Raw genomic sequence first — 23,540 nt, 5'->3', positions numbered from 1 at the left:
TGGTCGACCTAAAAAAAATAAGGTCATTAAAATTTTCGAAAATTTTTTGAAAATCCGCCCCCCCCCCTCGATAAAATCCTAGATCCGCCCCTGGTTTAAAATCATTTTTCTCATCGTCGAGCTTGATAGGAATCCGCCCACCATCTCCAATTTACATTTTGCAAATCCACAGTTTTTCAACTACGTCAAAACTTTGAGAAAGGACTGCTAAAAGAGGTCGGCAGGTTCCGTTATTTTAGACCATTCAACGCCCAAATCTTCTTTTGACAATTTTAAATGCACAGGGAAAAAGGCATGTACTTAAACCACTAATCCGACCTTTGACCTGTTTTCATTTTGAGTTGAATTTTAACTTTAAATTTTGCCCGACAATTACAATTACACCACAAAAAAATTAGGCAAAAAATGGATTCGAAAAATTCAAGTTTTTAAAATTGATATTAAGTTTTGAATCTTTTCTTTGCCCACATTTTCAGTGGTATAACTGTAGCTGGCGGGCTGGGCGTAAAATATAAAAGCAATTTTTTAAAGAAAAAGATGCTAGGGATTTGTGCAGACCGGTTTTTTTGCACACCAATCTTTTAGCAGACTCCGCTGCGCTTGCTCCGCAGTACTTCTATTCGGCACGAAGGTTATTGTGCGCATAAGTTTTTGTTTTGCCGCTAATTGGCCGACGACTGAGCGTCTTTTTGAGTTTTTTGAATCAATCATGCATCACTTTATTGCGTTTTGATATACTAAAAGACTCTTTTTTCTCTTTTTATGCTAAAAAATTGGTCTGTCAAACAATCGGTCTCCATAAAAAAATACAAACGGATCAAATTCGGCAAAGACTTTGTAATTCAAAACCTCCATTTAGCTGGCAACAACAGATGACTTGTTTGTTAAACCTTTCATTGAAAACTAAGATTGAGAAAAATTACAGACTGTAGGGATTTGGAGAGAACTATTTCTAAAGCAAAAAAAATTCGTGAAAAAATTGGTTTCTTTGCAAATTTATAGTTTTTAGCGTGATAAAATTGATTTGATATGTAAGCGTTAAAAAGTCAGATCATGAAGGCCCCTGAACTGCAAAAACATACATTGAATTTCAATCTCCACTATTGCAGGTAATAAGTAAAAAAAGCTCAGACTCGTTTTATCAACAACGAGAAACTTTTTTTGAAGTATGACCGTTTAATATGTTATCTCACAGAGACCCTACGAATAATCTTTGAGGGGTACGTACAATTGGTTTCAAAAAGAAACAACTCTTCGCCAAGGTTCTTTCCAACTCTTTTAAGAACGTCGGCAATGAGTTAAGATTGCATGAATTTGATCAAAAGATAGCAAACAGCCTACTGACAGCTGATAGAGCGGTAGTAAAATTCTGAAAGAAATGTTTTTTTTGGATTAACCTTTTTTTATTCATGGAAAAATTTGTGTATACATACTAGCTCTTTCATCTTAAAAACATTTTTCGTTCAAAAAATTAGGATGAAATAACGTATATATCCGGGTTTCTAAAATTGATTTAATTGTTTCAACCTCAAGAATTACACTTTATGTCTTTTTCGAAATTTACAAAAAGTGAGGTGTTTCAATTTAAAACCTTTCTGAGAGAGCAGTAATTGAGCTTCATTTGACTGACAAAAAATTTACATTGAGGTGAACCTGCAGTTTGAGAGCACAGAGGAGAAAACGGCACAAACACATTTTGATAGGCAAAAAAAAACAAAAATAAGGAAATAAAATACAAAAAACGCGTTAAAAAATAAAACTTTGCGTTTTGCCGATATCGTAAATCCGACAAGGAGATAAGGTATCGTCGTCATTCTATATGCGCAATGTGCGCCTGAAGTGAGTCTACACTAACCATAAATGAAAAGCGTTATGAACATTGAACACACCCTTACAAACTGCCGATGATAACCAGCGAAAGTTTTACGAAAAGGAGCAAAATTTTATGAGAGTTGGATTGCAAAATACTGGACTCTTAATCCCAAAAAAGGCTCTAACTCGTTTGAGTAAATGACAGTACCACAATTAATTGCAACAAAAACGTAAATTTTTTAATTAAATTTTCTCGTAGCTTATTTAGCTTAGCGATTTTCATAAAACAAACGGTACTTGCTCAAAATCAGACAGTGTTTAATTTTTTAACCAGTTTGTCTCGACGTGACAGTTTTTTTTGGAACAGTTGAAAGGTCAACACAAGTGTAAGGGCTTTAAAATGATATATCTCTCAATCCATCCTGATAGCTATTTGTAGAACCTGATATTGGATGAAAGAAGATAGGAGTAAAATAACTATAACAATCTCGAAGACAAGTTGCGCACCAAAAATAAAGCAATTTGTTCTTATGCTGTTAATTTGCCATTGTTATGTACTTTAAGTGTTACCAAAAAGAGCTCAATCGGATGCAAGTTTCCTAGGAAAACAAATAGTTTTGTATTATAACACAATCTGTTCTAGGTCCATTGTGTACAAATAAAAAAGTTGAAACGCCTTGTTGTTATTTCTCGAGAACAAAAGAATTATTTATAAATAAACCCAATAAACAGTAGTTAAAGCACATAGCTACCAAAATGTTCTCCAAAAAGCAAATTCGAAAGGAAATTAGCTGGACATCTTTTTTAATCAATTTGTTTTAGTTTTCTATTAAAATAAAATTTGCTTAGGGTTATTTTGGTTTTTTAACAATTTCAATTATTTCAGAAAACTAGCTTAACTTTAAAACATCTTGATCAATGGACAGAAACAAAACACATTCATGTCGAGAAGTCTAAAAATTAGTGGTAGCCAGGAAAACTGTGAAAAAACAGATGTACAAGTCCCACTGAACTTAAGGAAACTGATCCGTACGACTGATAATAAATGGAAGTTTTTCATTTGAAGAACACAGCCAAAAGATGATGAAAAAAAAGTATGAGCTTGAGGAAATCAAACATTTGGAATCAAAAACTATAACGGTTCTTAACTTACTTATTTCATCAAAAACTATAACGGTTCTTAACTTACTTATTTCAAGAATTGATCCCACAAAGAGAGCAGAAATCTACTGGGAAATCAAAAAAAGGTTCAAGTTATGAATCTGGAAGTTATTTAGATTTTTCGAGACCTTCACACTTTACATTAGGAGGCCAAGCTGTGTATTTTGTGAATTGTTAGCGCATTCCTCTGCAAGGACACTCCCTTTGTTCTTTCTACTTCTTTAATCGTTCCGACAAAATTTTAACATTATTAAAGACTTGTCTCTAGAATCCAGGAATACAGACACAAGTTTGTGAGCCTATCCAGTGCACAGTTTGGCCTCGTAATGTAAAATGCAACTTTGAAAGATTTGAAACTTTTTCTGACGGTTCGATAGTGGAGCGTGCTTTCCTTCTAACTCGTGAAAATTGTGTAAATTTAAAAACAAATCAAAGACAAACCGCGAAAAAGTCTTGACTACGGCTTTAAGAGAAAATTGCTACGCTTTTACATTTTAAAAATATATGAAGTTGAAGATATTTTATGAATCTTTCTAAAGCTTTTTCCAGCGAAAAAGTCCTAAGTAACTTAAATTTAAAAAGACCATAAAGCATTACGTTCATCAACACTCATAACAAAGCCGAGCGATTTAAATGAGTGAAACGCACTTCCCTCACTCTCATTCGATAATTTTTTTCAATAATCCAGTGCGAAGTATATGGGATTTAGGAACTCAGAAGAGGGAAAATTAGACGAACAGAAAATAACGGAATTTAGACAATAACTTGTGTGCGAATTGCTTCAAACTTGTTTACCGACTTAAATTAACTTTTGGCTGAGTAAATACTGGTTGTCTGTAACTTCCGTTTCTTCAAGGTGGTCTAATTAGCTTGTCGTCTAATTTCCTAGGCCCCGAAGTATATTCAAGGAACGTTTTTATGATTTAAACTTATTATGTTAAAGAGGCGGGGTACTACTACCTTCGTACTACTACTTCTGCACCAATACTGACAAGTCGATCTTCAGCGACCTCGTGACTATCGAAGAAAACTTGTGAGAAAACAATTAAATTATTTCTCTATCTGACTATGAAAGAAGTATGTAGAATTGAATAAGAAGTATGCGTTCAGTAGCACCTTGTTTACATGGCTTGTGGTGTAAGTTGGTGTTCACCGTAATCAAGTACAAAATTGAAGCCGAGTTTTTAAGAATCTTTTTCTGACTGCGACATCAATTAAACGGCACGATTGGTTTTTTCTTTCATCTATTCTGCGTTGTTGCACAACCAGTGGCGTAAGCAAGAAATTCTTGTGGTAGGGTGTTTTGGTTTTGAAATAATTTCGGAAAGTTTGTCTTTTTTAAAGTAGACCAAATTGATTTTTCAAGCAAACGCAAACCACTAAATCGCAGACAAATTCTTCAAAAGTCGGATCAGAAATTGGGCCAATCCCTGTCATTTGCAGCTGAGTAACGTAATTTTTTCGGCACTATTTAAAAACTCCCGGCCGATTCACAGTTAGAAAAACATCCAAACTTGGTTTCGTCACAAGGTAATTTTTCCACAGATCATTTTCATTTATTAGGATATATTGCCTATAGCAGAGTATCAAAATCACAGAAAGCACCATTGATTTGAATTGAAGTTAAAGAAAATGCCCATCACCCGATTGACAAACAAGACAGTATTAATTCAATTCCGGCTAACTACAATACGAACACGATTAAATACTAACACATGAAACTTGCACTTCAAAACAACCTGATTTCAAAAGACCAACTATTTTCAATTACAGATAATCAAACTACGTGAATGATTAATAAATACAAATAAATTACGCGAAGATCCAAAATTGATTTAAAACAAAAATAATTAATTTTAGGACAAAATACAAAATAAAATTGGGATGAACATGGAAATACATTAAAACATTGTACGATACCTATGAATAGATCCCTATAAGAAATACAAAATCACATATAGGACTAAATAAGATTTGCCTATCGTCAAATCAATTTTACACTAATCAATATAAATTTAAATTTTTTCTAAGGAGTCTAATAATTTACTGATTGTAATCGAGCAGTGACCGATTTTGAAATGATTGTTGATTGTGAGTTAAACTTAAAGAAACTTTACTGTTACATTAAAGTCCCTGATTAATAATATGTGTTTTCCAAAGATATATGACAGTTCCTGCAAACGGCTCATGTTTAATTCCTTGGTAAGAACTCTTGATTCTATTTTGAATCGCTTACATGACACTTCGCATCGCTCTTTGACTTCGGTTACGTAACTAGGCATTCAAGTGGAAGTTTCCGCGTGTCTTGCCAGTCTGTGTCCCGTTTGTTGATCTTTTTTGAGAGCACGTACGAAGTTGGCACGCGAGCTGAGGTTGGCAAATGGCTTATTTCTAGACTCTGCAGTGTCTTGATGTTTGGAACTGGACTGGATATTGTTGATCAAGTTGGCATCCTTGTTCTGCTGCTCTAGAAGAAGCTCCCTTCGCAAAATGTTCATATAGCCCTTTAAAAAGACAGCCGATGAATTTAGGCGTAACAATTTACGCAGCAGAGCTTCCCACAACATGTCCTACGCATTGAAACCAAAACCTCAAATTTGGGAGGGCATTTTTCGAGAAAAGTTTCAAAAAACGGTCAAAAATTGTAAAATTGACGTTTCTGAGGGTCAAAACTTTTTGTGTGAAAAAATCTAGGTGTAACTGCTTATACAGAGGAGCTCCCCACAAGCCCTCCTTTATTTTGAAACTAAAATCCAATATTTGGGAGGATAGTTTTCGAAAAAATGTAGAATAATCCAAAAATATGGGTCAATAATTCCCCCACACGCTTTCGAAGACTGTAGAAAGCGGCGTAAGGTAAGAAAGAGAGAGATTAGGGGAGTATGCAGATATACAGATGAGTGGGCGGATTTCCTATTGGTACCACTTTTTTGAAAATCGGTCGAGTAGTTTTTCAGAAAAATTAAATTTTCAAAAAAGTTAGAAAATTTTCGAAAGCGTCTCGAAAAGTAAAATAAAAAAAATAAAAAACCCCATCCCATAAATTTTCATGAAAATAGTTTTTATCAAATCGAAAAAGATAAAAGGTTTCTTCAGCTGTTCAAAAATGAGCTTCCAAACAGTTTGAGACAGCTTATAAAAATCAAACATAGCGAACATGCAGTTGGGAAAAAATGTATGATCTTAAGCTCTTTGAATTTCAAGAAAGATTTATAACTGAAACTTATTTATATAAAATCAACTAAAATGAAGAAAACTGGGTCAATAGGAAAAATTTTAATAACGAAAAAAAGTACGCCTCGAAAAATAGATTTTTACTCATTACGAGGCCAAACTGTGCACTGGACAGGCGCACAATTTTGTGTCTGTATGTTCCTGGATTCCAGAGACAAGTCTTTAAACATGTTAAAATTTTGTCGGAACGATTGAAGGAAATGAAAGAACAAAAGAAAATCAATGGGCGCGTCCTTGTTGCGGAATCCGCTTACAATGCACAAAATGCAAAGTTTGGCCTCGCAATGCTGTCTACGGAATCGAACCAACATCCCGAAATAACGAGCCTCATGTCCACGCATCGGCGCTATTTCATCTTGACAATAAGGAAACAGTAGCCACCAATAAAGCTGATAGATCAGACGCTACTCAATCGCCAATACTATGCAGCAAAAGTGCTACCAAATGAATACTTAATTTGCCGGTTGGATTAGAAAAAAGTGGATTCGTAATACAAAAACTACGCTCGCTAGCTCTGGCTTTTGTAATTACTGACCATTTCGAGTGTCTTCTGACTGACACTGTAGTCTACAATGCCCAGTTTGGCCTTGTGTGTTCCGAGGAGCGAAAAGACCCGTGGCAAATTCAGGTGCTCAGCCGCCACCTCGTAAGTGATCACGTTGAAGTGCTCCTCCTGCAAAACAATTCAAACCATCTAATCTCCAAATTATAGAACTTCTCTTTGAATTGCCCAAAACTATCCAAGCTTTCAAACCAGCAGTAGCACATCAAAAAGTGGATTCCTTTATTTTTCTGAATACAAGTCTTGGTGCATGGTTACGTGTAATCAAATAATGCGCAGCTAACCATTGCACATTTGAACATTGTGGGTGATAAGGTAGTTTTTAACTCACAACAACTTCAGCCTTGGGCAGCTCATTAGTCATGAACTGGGCGATGAGGGAGAAGTCAGCACCCCTCTCCAGTCTGCACTTGATGTTGTACATGTCGCCACTTCTGTTCTTCAGGTGATTCACACTGCCCAGAGAGATGAAGCTGCCTCTGATCATGATGGCCAGACGGGAACACAGACGCTCACACTCGTCCATACTATTCGAGGCAAAGATCACTGTCCTGCAAACATTCATCAACATCACACACCCAAATCACAATTTACAGATGCAAATAATCACTAACATAGCCAACAGACAGTTGGAAAACGTCCAATGAACGCAAGTAAACAGAAAAAATACTGACTTGTTTTTGGAAAGAATATCAACTTTCGATATTCAAAGAAAAAAAATAGATGCGCTTAAAGCTCTTTGACATTCTACAAAAATTTATGACTGGCACTTTTTTGACACTAAAATTAAACCAATTTGAGAAAACTGGATCAATAAGTAGAAAAATTTATTTCGCTAGAAAACCTGATAACTGAACTCCATATTCGAAGATTGATGTCGACAATGAAGTTTGCCTTCCTTTTCACAAAGAATTTCTAAAAATATGTATGATTCCGACTTTTTCAAGAAAATAAACCCAATTTGAGAAAACTGGATCAATAGTCCAGTTTTAATTCGATGGGATATATCTGAAAAATAAATTCTTAAGAAAATGAACTAAACTTACTATGAAATCAAAAGTCAAACCGCTAAAAGGTAAACTTGAGCCGGAACAAATTTTAAGACTTTTCCTGAAAAAAAACATCACAAACTATAAAAGAGTCTAAACTACTTTCATCGAATTTTAATAAAGCTTGCTAATTGCAAGCCTAAACATTGCCAACATACAGAGTCAATGAACGCAAGTAAACAGATAAACAATACCCTCTCTACTTTCTCAACTTTCGACTTTCAAAGAAAAAATAGATGGCCTTATAGCGCTTGTAATTTCAAAACCAATTTATGATTGACACTTTTTTCTTAAAAAATAAACGAATTTAAGAAACTGGATTGATAGGTAACACTTTTATTTCGCCGGGAAATCTGAAAATTCCACATCGAAACAAGAATTCAATCACATTTTTCGTGATATTTATACTTTTGCTGTTCGATACTGGATTTGTCTTCCTTTCAACAAAGAAAATGAATTGAACTTGAAAAGAAATCAAACAACGAAAAAATAAAATTGAGCCTGAACAATTTCAAGACTTTTCCGAGAAAAAAACGAAAAAAATCATTGCGAACTATATGAGAGTCTGAACTATGTTCATCTACTCTTAGTAATAGTTAGTACTAACTATTTTCAGTACAAGTCAAATATACCTACGAAAGCCAACTTCAAGTGAAATGCCCTAACTAGAAATCTACAGCAAAATTTTAAAATTTTTTTTCGAAAATCATCAAATTTTAACAAGCTCAACGTTCTCCGGCTTGACTTTAACATTCAATGCTTCAAACGGGGAATTTCTATTTCAAATTACACACAGACGCTAAGCTGAGCTTCGCGCCACCTGCAATACAAAACCAAAAAGCCGTTAAGTCGGAAATTGAAAAAAAAATTGAAAATGTCAAAACAACTAGATCTATCAAAATGAAAATGGCTAGTTTTGAAACAAAAATATGCCAAGAAAATATAATGTGAAATTAGTATCGAGCGAAAATTTACCAAGCGTTAAAAGCTGAAAATACCTTAGCAGAAACCCTTTAAACTGAAAAAAACTCCACAGGATTTAGGACTTATAAATAGTTATGTCCTTATGGCCCTCAAAACACGCAAACAAAAACAAGCACACGAAAACTTTTTTTGCTCGCCCAACGACGCAATACGAGGCCACTAAGCCGATATAATAAGGCCGAAATTTATCGTCGAAGATTAAAAAAAAGAGATTTTAACAAATTGAGTTATTAAGTCCCCCTCACCCTCAGATTATAAACAAAAAACCTTATTCGCCTGTCAAATAAAACAATATGAGCCCACTGAGCCGATATAACATAGGCCAAAAAGCCGGACAAAAAAACAACAAATCGAAAAAAGATCAATAGGTTGAGGACTAATTAAAAGTCCCCCTAGCCCTCAAAACACACACGCACGCAAAAACTTTGTGACGAATCCCTCGTCTTTGCAACGGCGGCGAGGAGAGTTTTTAACAAGATCCAATTTTCTTATAAGCTTTCATATATAACTAGACAATTATTTAGAAATGATATGGTATACGGAGTAATAAAATTGGGTTTTCATTCGTTTTTCTTTTGACTTAAATGTCATAGAGCTAACAGTGTTCAAAATCACCAACCTGCCCTTCTCGTTGAGTTTCTTGATGAGAGTCCAGAGGAACCTCCTTGACCTTGGGTCCATTCCGGCAGTGGGGTCATCTAGCACCACTATTTTTGGATCCCCGATGAGAGCCAGAGCAGCCGACAACTTCCTCTTCATTCCACCAGAGTAGGTGTCAGTCTCTTTGTCCCTACACTCTATCAAATCCATCTCCGCAATCGTCTCTTTGATCACCTATAAAAACAGAAGATCATATTGCTGCGGTGGAGCTACAGTGCTGATTTAAATTATCCGGACAAAACTTGAGTTTTCAAACGCGTTTTTCTCAAATTGGGTTATGATTAGACAAAAAGTGAAGAGAACAAAAGTTGCTTAGAATTTCATCAAAATTAATATGGTGCAATTTTTTCACCGAAATTCTCAACCAAAATTTTACCACAAAAATGGGTAATTTTGGCTTTTTTCAATTTAACCCTTTTTAACCCTTGGAGATTTAACCCTTTTTAAACTTTGTTGGGCTATGTAGGAGGCTTCTTGTGATATAATTTTCTCATCAATTAACAAAGTAGTTTCAGTGTAATTCTTGATTAATTAAAAAAGCCAAAATTACCCATTTTTGTGGTAAAGTTTTGGTTGAGAATTTCGGAGAAAAAATTGCACCATATTAATTTTGATGAAATTCTAAGCAACTTTGTTCTCTTCACTTTTTGTCTAATGTTAACCCAATTTGAGAAAAACGCGTTTGAAAATTCAAGTTTTGTTTGTTTTGTCCGGATAATTTAAATCAGCACTGTATAATAAGTAGCAAAAAATCGGAACAGACGAAGTTAGTTAATAACGGCAATCCAATCTGTGAACTTTGAATGAAAACCTCCAAGAGACATACACACTAGCTTTTTGAAACGAAATAGGTCAATTGACTTTTTTGATTAACTGTGTTGTTCATCATTTTTGGCAGTTCTATAATACATCGCTCACAGTGTGTCATTGCGGCAGAGAGAGTATATTTGGAATTATCAGCTGGTCAAAATCACTCTCAGTCGTTCCGATAACAGAATCAAATTTTGATCATATCACAGATTTAAGTCATTCAATATAAAAAGGAAGAACGAATTTCTGTTCATCCTACGATGATGCAACATACACCTACCGACTCAAAACAATTTTAAAAATTTTCAAGCGAAGTCGAATACTCCAGAAAAAACACGTTAATAAGATGCAAGACACGTGAACTATAAGATTTCGAAACTTTCTATTTTCTCTTTAATCTATAATCTTATTTCTTTTCTGGATAAATAGTACATTGGTTAACCAATATGTCTAAATAAGATATTATTTAATAAAAAGTTCTCAGCGGCCCTTCAACAGATTGAAACTCCTTCTGCGCTTGCTCAAGTTGGCACTATTTCAATAATAAGTTTTCTATACTGTTGGATTATTGCACAATTCGGAACAAAAAAATAAAGTTGAGTTTTACAAAACGACGATCACTTTTCTATTTGAATCACTTTTCTATTTGAATCGCTTTTCTAAACACAGCCAAAAGAAAAGAGTAAATGAACCAAAAAACTTTCCAAGAAAAAAAAACTTTCCAAGAAAAAATTTTTACAACCTGAAAGCTCTTTGAATTTCAAGAACAAATTATGATTGACTTTTAACTTATATTTGAGAAAACTGGGTCAATAGGTAACTTTTTTGATTCCGCTGGGAATTCAGAAAAATTAAATCCATTTTCGAACTTAGATTGACTTTTAACTTATATTTGGGAAAACTGGGTCAATAGGTAACTTTTTTGATTCCGCTGGGAAATCGGAAAAATAAAATTCATTTTCGAACTTAGAAATCCATTACCTTTTTTCGTTACCTTTACATTTTTGTGATTCGATAGTGGAGTTTGCCTTTCTTTTAACAGAGGAATTGAGCTGAACTTAACGAAATCAAAAGTTAGACCGCGAGCCATCAAAATTGAGAGTAAAAAACTTTCTTGATGATTTTTTCCTGAGAAAAAAAACAAATCGTCTTTACCTATATATATGACTCTTTATTGATTGACTTTTACATTCATTGACTCTAAAAAAAGATGATTTTTTTAAATAACGTAATCTAACCTCCGCGCCGAAATCTAAACCCAGTCTTAGATATTAACAGTCCCACGTCCAAGCATCTGCGCCATGCGCGCTAAACAATCTTCAAAACAGTAGCCACCAATACGCCAGATAGAATGATATAAAGCTATGCATCATAAGTAAAACAGATATGAATAAGACGGGTAGTAAAGGATTTTAGGTCGTGAAAAAGCAAAAAACTAAATAAAAATGCAAAAGTGCCACCAAATAATGAGCAATTTTTTGCGACTTGGGTTGGAAAAAAAGTGGATATCATATTATGACACTACGCTCTGCCAGGGTAAAATGACTTATTACTTTGAATAGCTATTACTAAAATAGGCAAAAAATACAGGAAAATATGAAACCCAACTTCAAATCAGAAACAGCCAACAGACAGTAGGAAGAGTCAATGAACACAAATAAACAGAAAAACAATAAGAAAACTAATTGTTTTTTTGAAAAACTCAACTTTCGAATTTCGAAGAAAAAAAGATTGCCTTGAAGCTTATTGAATTTCTAGAATAATTTATGATTGACACTTTTTTGATAACATTTACCCAATATGGGAAACAGGATCAATAGTAAAATTTTAATTCCGCTTTAAATCTGGATTTATGATTTATTAAAAGGGAACATAAAAATCATCTTTTAAACCTAGAAGTCGAGCATATTTTTGATGACCTTTACAATTTGGCTGTTCAACAGTGGAATTCATCAATGAAAATACACTGAAATTTAAAAAAAATCAAAAAGTCAAACTGCGGAAAGTAAATTTGGGCCTGTAGAAAAAAATTATAATCACAGCCTATATAAGCGTCTGAACTACGTTCATCGACTCTAAAACTGAATATACTGGTTTATAACTCAGATCCAATATTCACTTGCTTCACCGACTTAGCGATGCCTAAACTTTTTTTGCGCTTATACCATTTCAGATATTAGCATCAAATGTGTTTAAAAAAAGCAGATATACCTAAATCGTACGCTGTGAAAATAACGCATATACTTCATAGAAAACTTTAAACTAAAATGTGCGACTTGCGCTGGAAAAAAAAACTGAGCTTGTGCAGAGAAATAAGTGGCATCTTGCTCAGTCAGACTTCAAAAACTGAAGTACCTTAGGCATAGATTTCCTTGAATAGCCTCGCAATGCTGCATACAATTCTAGATGTTGTTGACCAGTCATCTCTCCAAACAAAGCTTCATGTTGGGGACAGTAACCAATTATGCTCCAGATGGCATTTTTGTTCTTAGCCGCACTGAAACATAGCTAAAAATCGTACCTCAAATTCTCATTACGCTTCCCTTCAAAAAATTGTATTCAGACTATGCGATGTCTCCTGTAGTAAAGATAACCTTTAAATGCTTTAGGGTTCTGAACGTTAATTGGTTTTTGATATCTTCAATCTGATTTCCATGTAGTTCAGATAAATCACAAATCTGCTCAATCTGCCACGTACTTATGATTGTCGATGAAGATTGTACCATCTGATGGATGGGAGTCCAACGTCAGCAACTTAAACAACTCTGTTTTCCCTGACCCATTTGATCCACACAGACCAAAAATTTCACCCTGTCTGATACCCACACTGACATTGTTGACAGCTCTGAACCTTCCCATGTCTAAGGAAGTATACACTTTCGTCAAATTCATCAGTCGAACCGGATCTCTGCTTCTTTTCACGCGTTCCCGTTCTGCCTTGACATCCGGATCCACAATCTGAACAGCTCCTGGACTGTCGCATGCAAATCTGATGGATCCCTTGTTCACTTCGCTATCTGAGGCACTCTTCAGGGGTTCCTCAAGAGGTTCTTCTGTTTTGACGCTTATTTGCAAGAAAAGATTATACTCGCAGAGAATTACTAAAGCGAACGCCACGAATCCCTGAACGAAGTTGATTACGATGCCTCTGGTCGTGGCGCTCCAGTCGAATGGCTCGACAACCTGAAAATAGATTAAACAACTAACAAATTTCAGTTAATTGCAAGGAGATATTTACTTAACATAGAGAAATGATTTTCATAAATTTAAAGCAGTAAATCATATTTTCCACAGAAGACGACAGAAGTCGGACAGAAAAGCATTGATTTCGCTGGCGCAAAACTCTGCAATGCTCTTCCATCGTCTCTCCAATCTCTGGTGATTTTTCAGAGCATTTGAAAACGCAACATTTCAAAGAACATTTCTACAACTAATTATATAGCTGTGTCAGCCCATTCTTCAGCATTAATTTCGAAAAAAAAAAACAGATAACAAGCTTGCTATCAATTACAACAAGAATTCTTGCGAGACTCATAACAGTACGAATAAAAGACTGGGGGGAGAAATTTGGTCTTTTCGACGACAATCAATATGGATTCCCACAAGGAAGATCAACAGCAGACTCAACTCAAATAATGATAAAACAAAAAGAACTATAAAATGACAAAAATACAAATGAACTAGAAGGGAGCATTACAGAACTAGCTAGTTTGTTTCTTCAGAAAGCTTATCCCAGAATAAATCCTCCACTTTTATGGAAAATTATGTACTAGAAATTGAGATTTTGGAAACACTGGAGGATATAAACGAAACGACGAGTTATGAAGAAAGAAGCGCAAAGAAACTCGATTCAGTTTTATCCCGGTAAACCTTTTGAAATAATAGGATCTAGCAGCCCAAAAAAAACTAACATATTAAAATTTTCAGTAAGGTTTTAAGAACCTCAAAAAATTAAATCAACACAGAATTTAAGATACTGCATAAACATAGAACGCTTGCAATATTTTCTACGATAATTACCCTCAGTGATCTTAACTATGTTGATTTTGACATCATTGCTGCTTCTGTTAGAGACAATGCTATCTCTGAATGCTTTATAAACTATTCACTTAAGTTGTAGCCATGTAAGTTAAATTTTGGAAGCCAGGTATGTAAGGATTTGATCGGAACTTTAATGCTGCTATCCAATTTGTTTTGTCGTTTCAATCGTTTCAGTATTGGGGTTTGGAGAAGCTATCGACTTAAAAGGAAGAGTAAGAAGAGTCACAGGAGCGTGGTTTGAAATGAAAAAAAAATACACGATTAACAGAAAGAACAGATGTTGAATCGATTGTGGAAAGTAAAATGCAATACAACTGTCATACCAGATCATGGAGAGTTGGAGAAATCAAACGTTCAAAACATAAAGCTACATTTGGAGTATGGAGAATGTACCTTCGTTAAAAGAGATGGAAGAAAACATCAAAAAGCGTGGAAATTCAGGAAGATGTTAAATGACAAATCAATACGAATCGAAACCGAAAAAAAGGAGCCCTGAAAAATTGGGACATGTAATAAGAATGCGGGAGACGAGATCAGCCAACAAAATAAACTCGGAGGGACAAAATCGACGGAAGAAAAAGAAATGAACTAGAGGAGGACAAGAAACACACCAAAATGCTGGATAAATCTATCAAAAGCCGGATGGGACGAAATTTACTTGGAACATGAAATTAAGGAGAGAAAGTTATGGCGGAGCATGGTAGGCGAACGATTCATGAATATTTCAAAAAGGGAAACAAGCCAGGAGAAAGGACGAAACGACGCAGAAGAAATTAAGAGAACACAGTACGAGAAAAACGAATCATGAATACGTCGAAAATGCGGCAATAAAAGCTAAAGTAGGGGTGGGATGGCAATTCACGTAAAAGGGATGCATGCAGATAATACAAACCACAAATAAATCGGATGTGATAGAGAACTCAACCAATTTGAAGAACCACCCGAAAGCCTGCACTAGAGCCGAAATTTTTCACAAAATATCAACAGGAATACAAGAAATCCAACTGATGTTAAAAACGATCTCTAAAAATAACCTAGCTTATTTCTTTTTAAGAAGCTCCGTCTAATTTGCTTATCGTTTAATTTCTCAACCCCTAGATTTTCAATACATAAATTTTACAACTTTCCTAAGTACTAACATGATTTGCGTTAAGGTAAGCTCAAACTAAAATTAATTGATGTCTGTAAACAACTTTACAAGCTCTATTTTAACAAAATTATCATAACTGTGGGGTTGCAAACAAACAAAACAAACGCATTTTGCGGGAAACTAAAAAAAAATCTGTGAGAGATTTGTGGTAAAAAATTGTTTCATTACTCTGCTCTAAAAGCGAACAGAAATGATCCTCATTGTTTGGATACAATTTTGCAGCTCAAGATGTTCTATTGATTGTGTGCCCTACTTTTGATTGATTTAATAACTGTCGCTTTTTTTACCTGAATTTTATAATTGCCTTAATCAAATGGATATTTATAGTGAAGTACTATTTTTAAAGGAAGTCACTTTTTGGAAACCAGATGCGTGAAAACTTAATCGAAATACCAGTTAGTTAATTATGAAATACCTTTCTAAGTCAAAACTTTAACTTTGTTTCGGTCGATACTTAATCAGCTTAATAAAATGCGATCGAAGGAAGATCCAACATTTGCCCATAAACGCCCACCAAGATGTGGAAACTGTATTTGCATAAGAGTCAGAACAAACTGGTTGTGATAGAATTCGACATTAGATCGGGAGTCATTTCAACGCATTTCACTCTCTGGTGGTCGCTATCACGAATCTTTTCGCACCAGAGACATCAGAGCACTATCTTTTTCTCTGTCCCTCGTTGCAGAATATCAGAAACGAAATCTTCGGTCCGAATCCTGACTACAATTTCCTACAGAAAGAACCCACCAAAGTCCTGGACTATCTTCGCCGCACTGGGCATTTATGCCCTCCCAATCTGTGACGGGATCCACAGCAAACAACAACAACAACGAGTCTTTTCACAGCCGCTATCAGGAAGTAGAAATTTCGTAACTTTAAAAAATCAGTCTGGTCTGATGCCACGTCATCCGGTCTTCAGCTACAGCGTTATGTTATCCATGAAAAGTTCATACGGAATAAAAAACATTTTGTAACCATATAGGTGTCTTATTTTGATCGGAATAGCGTTTTATTTATGAAAAATTTTAGACGCTATCTATTAATTTTTATTTCTGTCGATGCTCTCTGATAACCGACATTCGATACAAGGAGGACCGAATATTCGCCCATCAAGATGCAGAAACTGCGACATATTAATATTCGATTCAGTTTTGTCCCGGTAAACCCTTGGAAGTATTTATATCTAGGAGTCCAAAAAAATAACACCATGCATTTTTCAGCATAATTTTACGAGCCTCAAAACATTAAATCAACATAGAATTTAAGATACTGCATAAATGTAGAACGCATGCAATCTTTTCTACAATAAAAACTTTCAGTGATCTTAATTACGTTGATTTCGACATCTTTCATTCTTCTGGTAGGGCAAATGCTATCCCTGAAGATTTATAAGCAATTCGCTCAAAATTTTAAACCATAGATGTTAAAATTTGGAAGCCAGGTACGTAACGATTTGATCGGAATAACAGTTCGTCTGTTATGAAAGATTTTACAGATGCAATCCAATTTTTTTTTTCGTTTCAGTCGATGATTACTGAGCTTAACGAAATGCCATAGAAGGAAAATCGAACAATTGCCAATCGAAAAGCACACCAAGACGAGAAAAATGTAATTGCAAAAGAGTCGGCAGTGATCTTGACGCATAAAATTTATGAATCTTGTCGATATGACGCCATTTTCTATAGGTGACATTTAGAAGAAAACTATTCCTTTTAAAATGATTACAAAGAAAGCTGGCCAAACAAAATGAAAGCAAAAATTGACAGTATACAGATCGAAAACGAGTAACTTTAACGCTTTACATTTTCCAAATAACGTTCAACGAAACTCAATTGAAATCTTCAGAGAAGCTTGGATTGGAGAGGAACTTTTAAGATACTGCAGATTCGTGGAGCTCGTAGAGCCATAACTTCGACTAAGGCTTGCAGAAACCTTTAACATGTTGAACTGGACATCAATCGAATTTCTGGCTGGTCGAATGTTAACCTGGAACTATCTGACAGCGATTCAACTATTTTTACATCCATCTATGTAAAGATTCGGAAAAGGAATCTGATAGAAACCAAATGATCGATCAACGGCTTTTTAAGATAGTGCATTTTTGAGATTTTAGTGCATTTGCTAATTGAGATATTGCATAAACGTGGAACGCATGAAATCTTTTCTGTAATAAAGACTTTCAATGATCTCAACTATGTTGATTTCGACATCATTCGTGCTTCTGGTAGGACAAATGCTATACCTGATACATTTATAAACAATTCGCTCAAATTTGAAAGCAATTTACTTATTTTTGTACCCATCTATAAAGATTTGGAAATGATGCGTTGGAAACCAGATACAAAAAAATGATCGAGCAACACTTTTTTCTGAAGAAGATTTTGGCAAAACGGTATGACACAATGAACAAAAAATGGAACGCCAAAGGAATTATTTAGATGAAGATGAATTTGATCTAAAAGAAAAACTCATTTGCCTCGCAACTGTGCCAAAAGACGACGTTATGTTCGGATTCCAAGAGTTGCGAAAAGAGGACTTGTCGGAATCATTTCAGCAAATATGCGATTACTTCGAGGAGACATACGTTTGTCCAGTGCGAGGTGCTCAAAGAGTTGAGCCAAAATATGCGGTGGTCGAATGGAATGTTCATAAAATGGTTCATGATGAATATCGAACTAACAATGCTGTCGAAGGATGGAATGACAGTTTCAACAAGTTTAATGCAAGAAAACATCTAGTTTCGCTAAGATTGATCTCGCGTTTGAAAGATGAAAAAAATAAAATTGTCGAAAGACTCTCATAGCCTGAAAAAAAATCAGGAACGCAACAACAAAATATGTGAATGCCAATCAAAAGCTTAAAAATAAAGCACTCAAATAGCCAAATAGCAGCGTAAAGTCTTTGGCTGAAATGCCTTACTTATTTTGGTTAATAAGGCATTTTGAAATCAGCTGAAATGTCTTTGTCCAATATGTCAAGGCAACCATTCATTAATAAGGCATTTTGAAATCAGCTGAAATGTCTTTGTCCGATATGCCAAGGCAACCATTCAGCTCTCGTCCATTTTGGCGATTATACTGTACCCTAGAAGCTTATAAGTTTCCTCTAACTCTAACTTTCCAGTGACTATTTGTCTGGACTGCTGACCTTTTCGTCGAGTCCGAATGAGAGGTAGAAGTCGTTGAGGATCTGATTAAAGGCGATGTAAGTGAATCCGTGGCCCACATTGTAGATGGGCACCACCACAAAACACGCCTTCAGGATAGAGTTGATTTGCGATATCACCTCCTGAAATACAAACAAGCATCACTTATTTATTTATATTTTCCATGCAATTCAGACTATGCAATACATAACTTCCGCTCTGTTGGTCGTATAGCTTATTTTTTCCAAATTACAGGGCCAAGACAAGGTTGGAAAAAGGTAACAGAAAGAAACCGAAAAAAATGATTCAAAATTTTAGACGTTTCCAACTTTCATATATACGGTTAAAACGCTTTGAGTTTATGATTGGCACTTTATTGTTCCGACTTTCGATACAAAAGTAACGGAATATTTGTGCTCGGGTGGGTTTTTTTTTCTTCAGACAAATTTCGACTTTTTAACTAGCCATTTTTGACGGATTTTTTTATATCATTCGAAAGGTATTGTTGTCCTGAGCTCAAATTTGAAAAGATATTTCACCTGTGATCATTTTTTGTAAAGTTATGGTGGTTTAAAGATTGCCATTTTGGCCAATTTGGGACAATTAATACGCGATATATTTCGCGCTATTAACGCGTAAGCGAGATTTAATCCGTCTTAGAAATCGTTCCAAATTGGTTTAACGAAGCTTGTTTGCCATAATTGATTTGTTACAAGCAGCGAAATCTATCCTTTTGTACTTTATATGGCGTGTGGGGTGATGATTTTCATAAAAAATTTCAAATTTTAGAGAAAAAATTTTTCATTTTTTATTTTTAAATTTTTCTTAAATGTTATTACCTCTCCATAAACCTTAATAGCCAGTCGGAACATTCAGGGCTTCGCCCTGATACGAGCAACCTTGTTCATTTTAGCAAACTAATTAAAGAAAACTGGATCAATGGGCCAATCTTTCATTCAGCTTGGAAACATATAAACTTTCGAAAAATTAAAAGTCGTTCTTTTTTCGCGCTAATATAAGCGTGCTTTCTTATTCTTTTTCATTAATGACCCATGTTCTTCCAAAAAATTAGTTGGAGCTCTTGAAATTAAAACAACTTGATTAAAAAGAGATATAAATGTTAATTGGAATTTGTTTCAAATGAATGACTCACATCGTTTCTGACTACAGTGTCAAACATGTAGACGATGATGACCATGATGACTCCAGTGAGGAGGTTGGACACCCCCAGTCCCACGTAGGCAGTGGCTGGCTCATTGAACACGAACGAGAACAGATACATTGACGGGATCACTGCCCAGCTAAAAAACGACGATCTTTTTAACTAGCCACACATTATTAGATTCGTTGCTATTTGCCAAATTCAAACATAGGCGCTACGCGCAATACACCGAAGGCATAGAAACTGAAGCAAAAACCAAACAACTTGAACAACTAATAATTGAAGAATAACAGTTCTAGAACAAAAAATCGTACTAATACATGTATACACCAAAATTTTGCTATATCGAGAAAGAGCCTGAAATAACAGTTCTAGAACTAAAAATCGTACTAACACATGTATAGGTTATAAATAAATATAAGCAAACTAAACATAATTAAATAAATAGAAGAACAGATAATTAAATAAATAAAGATGAACAAATAAAGAAACAAACATACGCAATCATGTGACATAGCGCGATATAGTCCAGCCCACATGATAATTGATAACTGTGGACGTTATTTGTCGACACTTGACAACATTAAAAAAAAAACCCGTTACACGATACCATAACACCTTGACTAAAGTCTTCGGTGTAATTATGCTTAACCGCTAAATTGGTTTTTTGTAGGGGGGACTCGTTACTAGGTACCTAGAGAAGATCCAATTTGAGATCCGATACGACAAGAAAATCAACGATAAAAAATTAACACAGAGTCAAAGCTGACCTTCGCACCATTTGCGATACAAAAATGAATGACTAAGATTAAAGCAAATAAGAAAAATAAAAAACCTTCAAAAATGATTTTTTTTATATTAAAAAGAGAAAATTGCAAAGCCAAAAATACAGGAACAAAATAACCTGAACGATTAGAAACTTTACAAGGAGACTTGTATTGCCAGAAAAAAGTCGAACCTTCAAAAAATTACTTTTTGTGGGAACTAAGTCGTTAAAAAAATAAGCAGACAGACAATAGTCTTAATTAGCCTCTAATTTTCGCAGTTTATAAAAAACAACAGGTCTCGACTGGAATCGAACTTTGAATCGAATTGCACTAGCCCTTTGTCGTCTCAAGCATGGGTGTTAAAACTTTACCAAGAGCGCAAAACTCTCCACAAATTTGAATTTATGAAGCAAGAAACACACGTGTAACATCTTCACGTGCGAAAGTCTGTGAACAGATTTGTTTACGGAAAAAAGTCTAGTACCCGGTTGCAACCACATTGCAGCTCTTTTCCAGTTCCCCCCTTTCAAAATCAATTTTGAAAAGCTTATATAACATTTGTCATATTGCAATGAAATTTGGCGTGGTGAACAATTCGACAATTGTGAACTAATTTGTTCTTCATACTGTACAGCGTAACATCACGCATTTAGCCGTAATAACACGTAAAACAAACATAAAACTCGGTATTTTGAAAGGGGGGAAACTGGAAAAGAGCCAACATTGCTTATCGAAAGCGCAAGAACGCGGTGAGTAGCACTTTAAAAAGGCATAAAAACAGTCTTTTTCACATATCCACTTTATGGCCGGGTACTGATTCTAGTGGACACCGGACTCAAAACACTTGTAGAAAATATAACCTCACGCTCCATCAGCAAATCTGACGGGCTAGTCGCAATTATGAAAATAGCAATCCATTTTAATCGGGATTCATAGATTGGTAGTTGAAGAAACCTTCCATATCGAATCCCACACCTCCTACGACATGGCCGTTTAATTGCTGCGCATTGCTGAATCAATTCAATTTAAATTCTATATATGATAATTTGCTCTCCGAAGAATTGTCGCTTTTTGAAATGTTACCAATGGTCGCCAGCGACTAATTGCCGCTTGCGAGAACTTTTGCCTCAAGAAAATAGAGAATGCACTTACACATAAGTGAGGAGGAGATAGAGCAGTGCGAGACTATTCTGTCCTTCAGTGTATGCCCTCACTCCTATGCTGACCATGATGACATAACTGAGGAATATGGGTATACATGACACTATCAAATCCCACACAAAGTTAGACAGCCAGTAGACGACTGGGTGCATGCCAGACACCAGTTGGAGGTGTTTCATCTTGTGGGTTCTCTCGTAGACCAAGTGCATGAGGAAACTCGCGGGGAGGGAACTGAATCCTGTAAGGACCAACATGGCTACCACTACGTCGTTTCCATGGTCCCTGTAAGCATACACAATTCTTCATTTAAAAGCAAAGATAATGAAAGGAACGACTGACTGGCAGATTATAAGCTGAAAACTGTTGAGCCACATTTATTTTCAACCACCTGGTCACTTAATAAACATAGCCAACAGACAGGCGGAAAAACTTCCATGAACTCAGAGAAAAAAAAATAAAAATAATTCTCAGTTTTAGAACATTTCAACTTTCGGGTTTTAAAACAAAGCATCATTTTAGAGTTGTTTGGATTTCAGTACTATGTTACGATTGATATTTTTCGATTGACCATAATCCCCCTATCAAATGTAGAGGCCGCGCGACCTAAATAGTTGTCTTTGTTTCGTTCATTAACATAGTTTTCTTCTAAACGCTTACATATTTCTTCATTTGTCCACACAGCAATTCATTAAAAGACCGAATACGAATAGCACCTAATGAGATCTTAGAGAACAAGAGAGAACTGAAGGAGTTGACTTGGTGTAACTGTGACGTGAACGTGCAGTACTAACTGGAGTGCAACGCCGCTCGCTCTGTTAAAAACGTATCATTCATTTTAAAACATCAATACCAATCAGGCAGATGAATTAATTGAGCTCCAAAAAGTATTAAGACTTCGTTCCTTTTTTCCCAAAAGAATATCGTGAAGCCACCACATTTTGCGGGCCAATGCGCTATTTCTTCATAAAACGGAACTTTTTAAATCCTTCATTTTTCCTGTAGATAATTAACTTTATAACTTATCTCGTTGAGTTTTGCTTACATGAGGTTCTTGCTAGGCAAGTGTCCTGCCCTGATTGGCTGAGAGTAGGTCGTGATCCCGAACTCTCTCGGGTCTGCACTCTTGTTGAACTTGACCAGGTTCGCCCTCAGGATGGCATTGTTCGCTGCATTCACGTAGATCGGGATGCTATGGTATCCCTTAGAGTTGTAGTAGACCTGGAAAGCATAAGCTCTCATGAAAAAAGGGAAAAACACCAAAAAAAAACACACGAACTAAATAAAAGCTCGAGTTGTTAACAAAAACAAGGTTTACATGTAACACTCAACTTCAATCTGCGCATGCATTTCCATTGGATATTAACCTTAGTGTTCATTAGGTTCGTCGAATGGCTTTCGACAGCATGTAAACATAAAAGTTTGAACTTGATCGGTAGTTGCCGGCAGGTACCTTTGCTTGTTGTTTGGAGAACAAACTGTTGTAAATGTCGGGCAGATCAGCAACCATGCCTGGCTCATAAACATAGTCTTTGAACACCAGTCCACCGTAACTAAACATCAACTCAAAATGTAAACTATGACAGTAAATTAATCAAACAACATTTCCTTTAATTTCTATTATTTGGCCTTTGGCAACTTGTGTGAATTTTTAATGTCAGAACGAACTTGGCGACTTTGTTTCTGTCAGACTTGAGATTTATTTCAGAAAATTGATTATGAAAACCGATTTGTATTTTTTTGCGGCTAATCTTGTCTCGTATTTAAATCATTAGTAAAACAAGGATAGCCGGTTACTGTGCAAGTACCACAGAATGTTCCGACCATAGTCTTTAGTAAACTACG

General features: G+C 35.4%; 2 protein-coding genes across 4 annotated transcripts in view; both read right to left on the bottom strand.

The window, feature by feature from the left end:
* The window catches only part of LOC134842205 (serine/arginine repetitive matrix protein 1-like), a 334,393-nt gene that overhangs the window by 158,132 nt on the left and 152,721 nt on the right, over nucleotides 1-23,540 (bottom strand). The gene's annotated exons all lie outside the window — the stretch shown is intronic.
* The window catches only part of LOC134842204 (ATP-binding cassette sub-family A member 2-like), a 172,260-nt gene continuing 152,724 nt past the window's right edge, over nucleotides 4,005-23,540 (bottom strand). For all 3 annotated transcript variants that reach the window (XM_063858429.1, XM_063858431.1, XM_063858430.1), the window contains 11 exons: nucleotides 23,149-23,248; nucleotides 22,741-22,916; nucleotides 21,690-21,980; nucleotides 19,762-19,909; nucleotides 18,611-18,751; nucleotides 12,971-13,455; nucleotides 12,628-12,769; nucleotides 9,422-9,636; nucleotides 7,101-7,320; nucleotides 6,743-6,880; nucleotides 4,005-5,477 (listed from right to left, as the gene is read on the bottom strand). In XM_063858429.1, coding sequence (XP_063714499.1) covers nucleotides 5,256-5,477; nucleotides 6,743-6,880; nucleotides 7,101-7,320; nucleotides 9,422-9,636; nucleotides 12,628-12,769; nucleotides 12,971-13,455; nucleotides 18,611-18,751; nucleotides 19,762-19,909; nucleotides 21,690-21,980; nucleotides 22,741-22,916; nucleotides 23,149-23,248 — 2,278 coding nt within the window. In that variant the 3' untranslated portion in view covers nucleotides 4,005-5,255. The remainder of the gene's footprint in view (nucleotides 5,478-6,742; nucleotides 6,881-7,100; nucleotides 7,321-9,421; nucleotides 9,637-12,627; nucleotides 12,770-12,970; nucleotides 13,456-18,610; nucleotides 18,752-19,761; nucleotides 19,910-21,689; nucleotides 21,981-22,740; nucleotides 22,917-23,148; nucleotides 23,249-23,540) is intronic.

Source organism: Symsagittifera roscoffensis, chromosome 3 (assembly GCF_963678635.1).
Source record: "Symsagittifera roscoffensis chromosome 3, txSymRosc1.1, whole genome shotgun sequence".
Taxonomy (NCBI): Eukaryota; Metazoa; Xenacoelomorpha; order Acoela; family Convolutidae; genus Symsagittifera; species Symsagittifera roscoffensis.
This window is presented reverse-complemented; position numbering and strand designations above follow the sequence as displayed.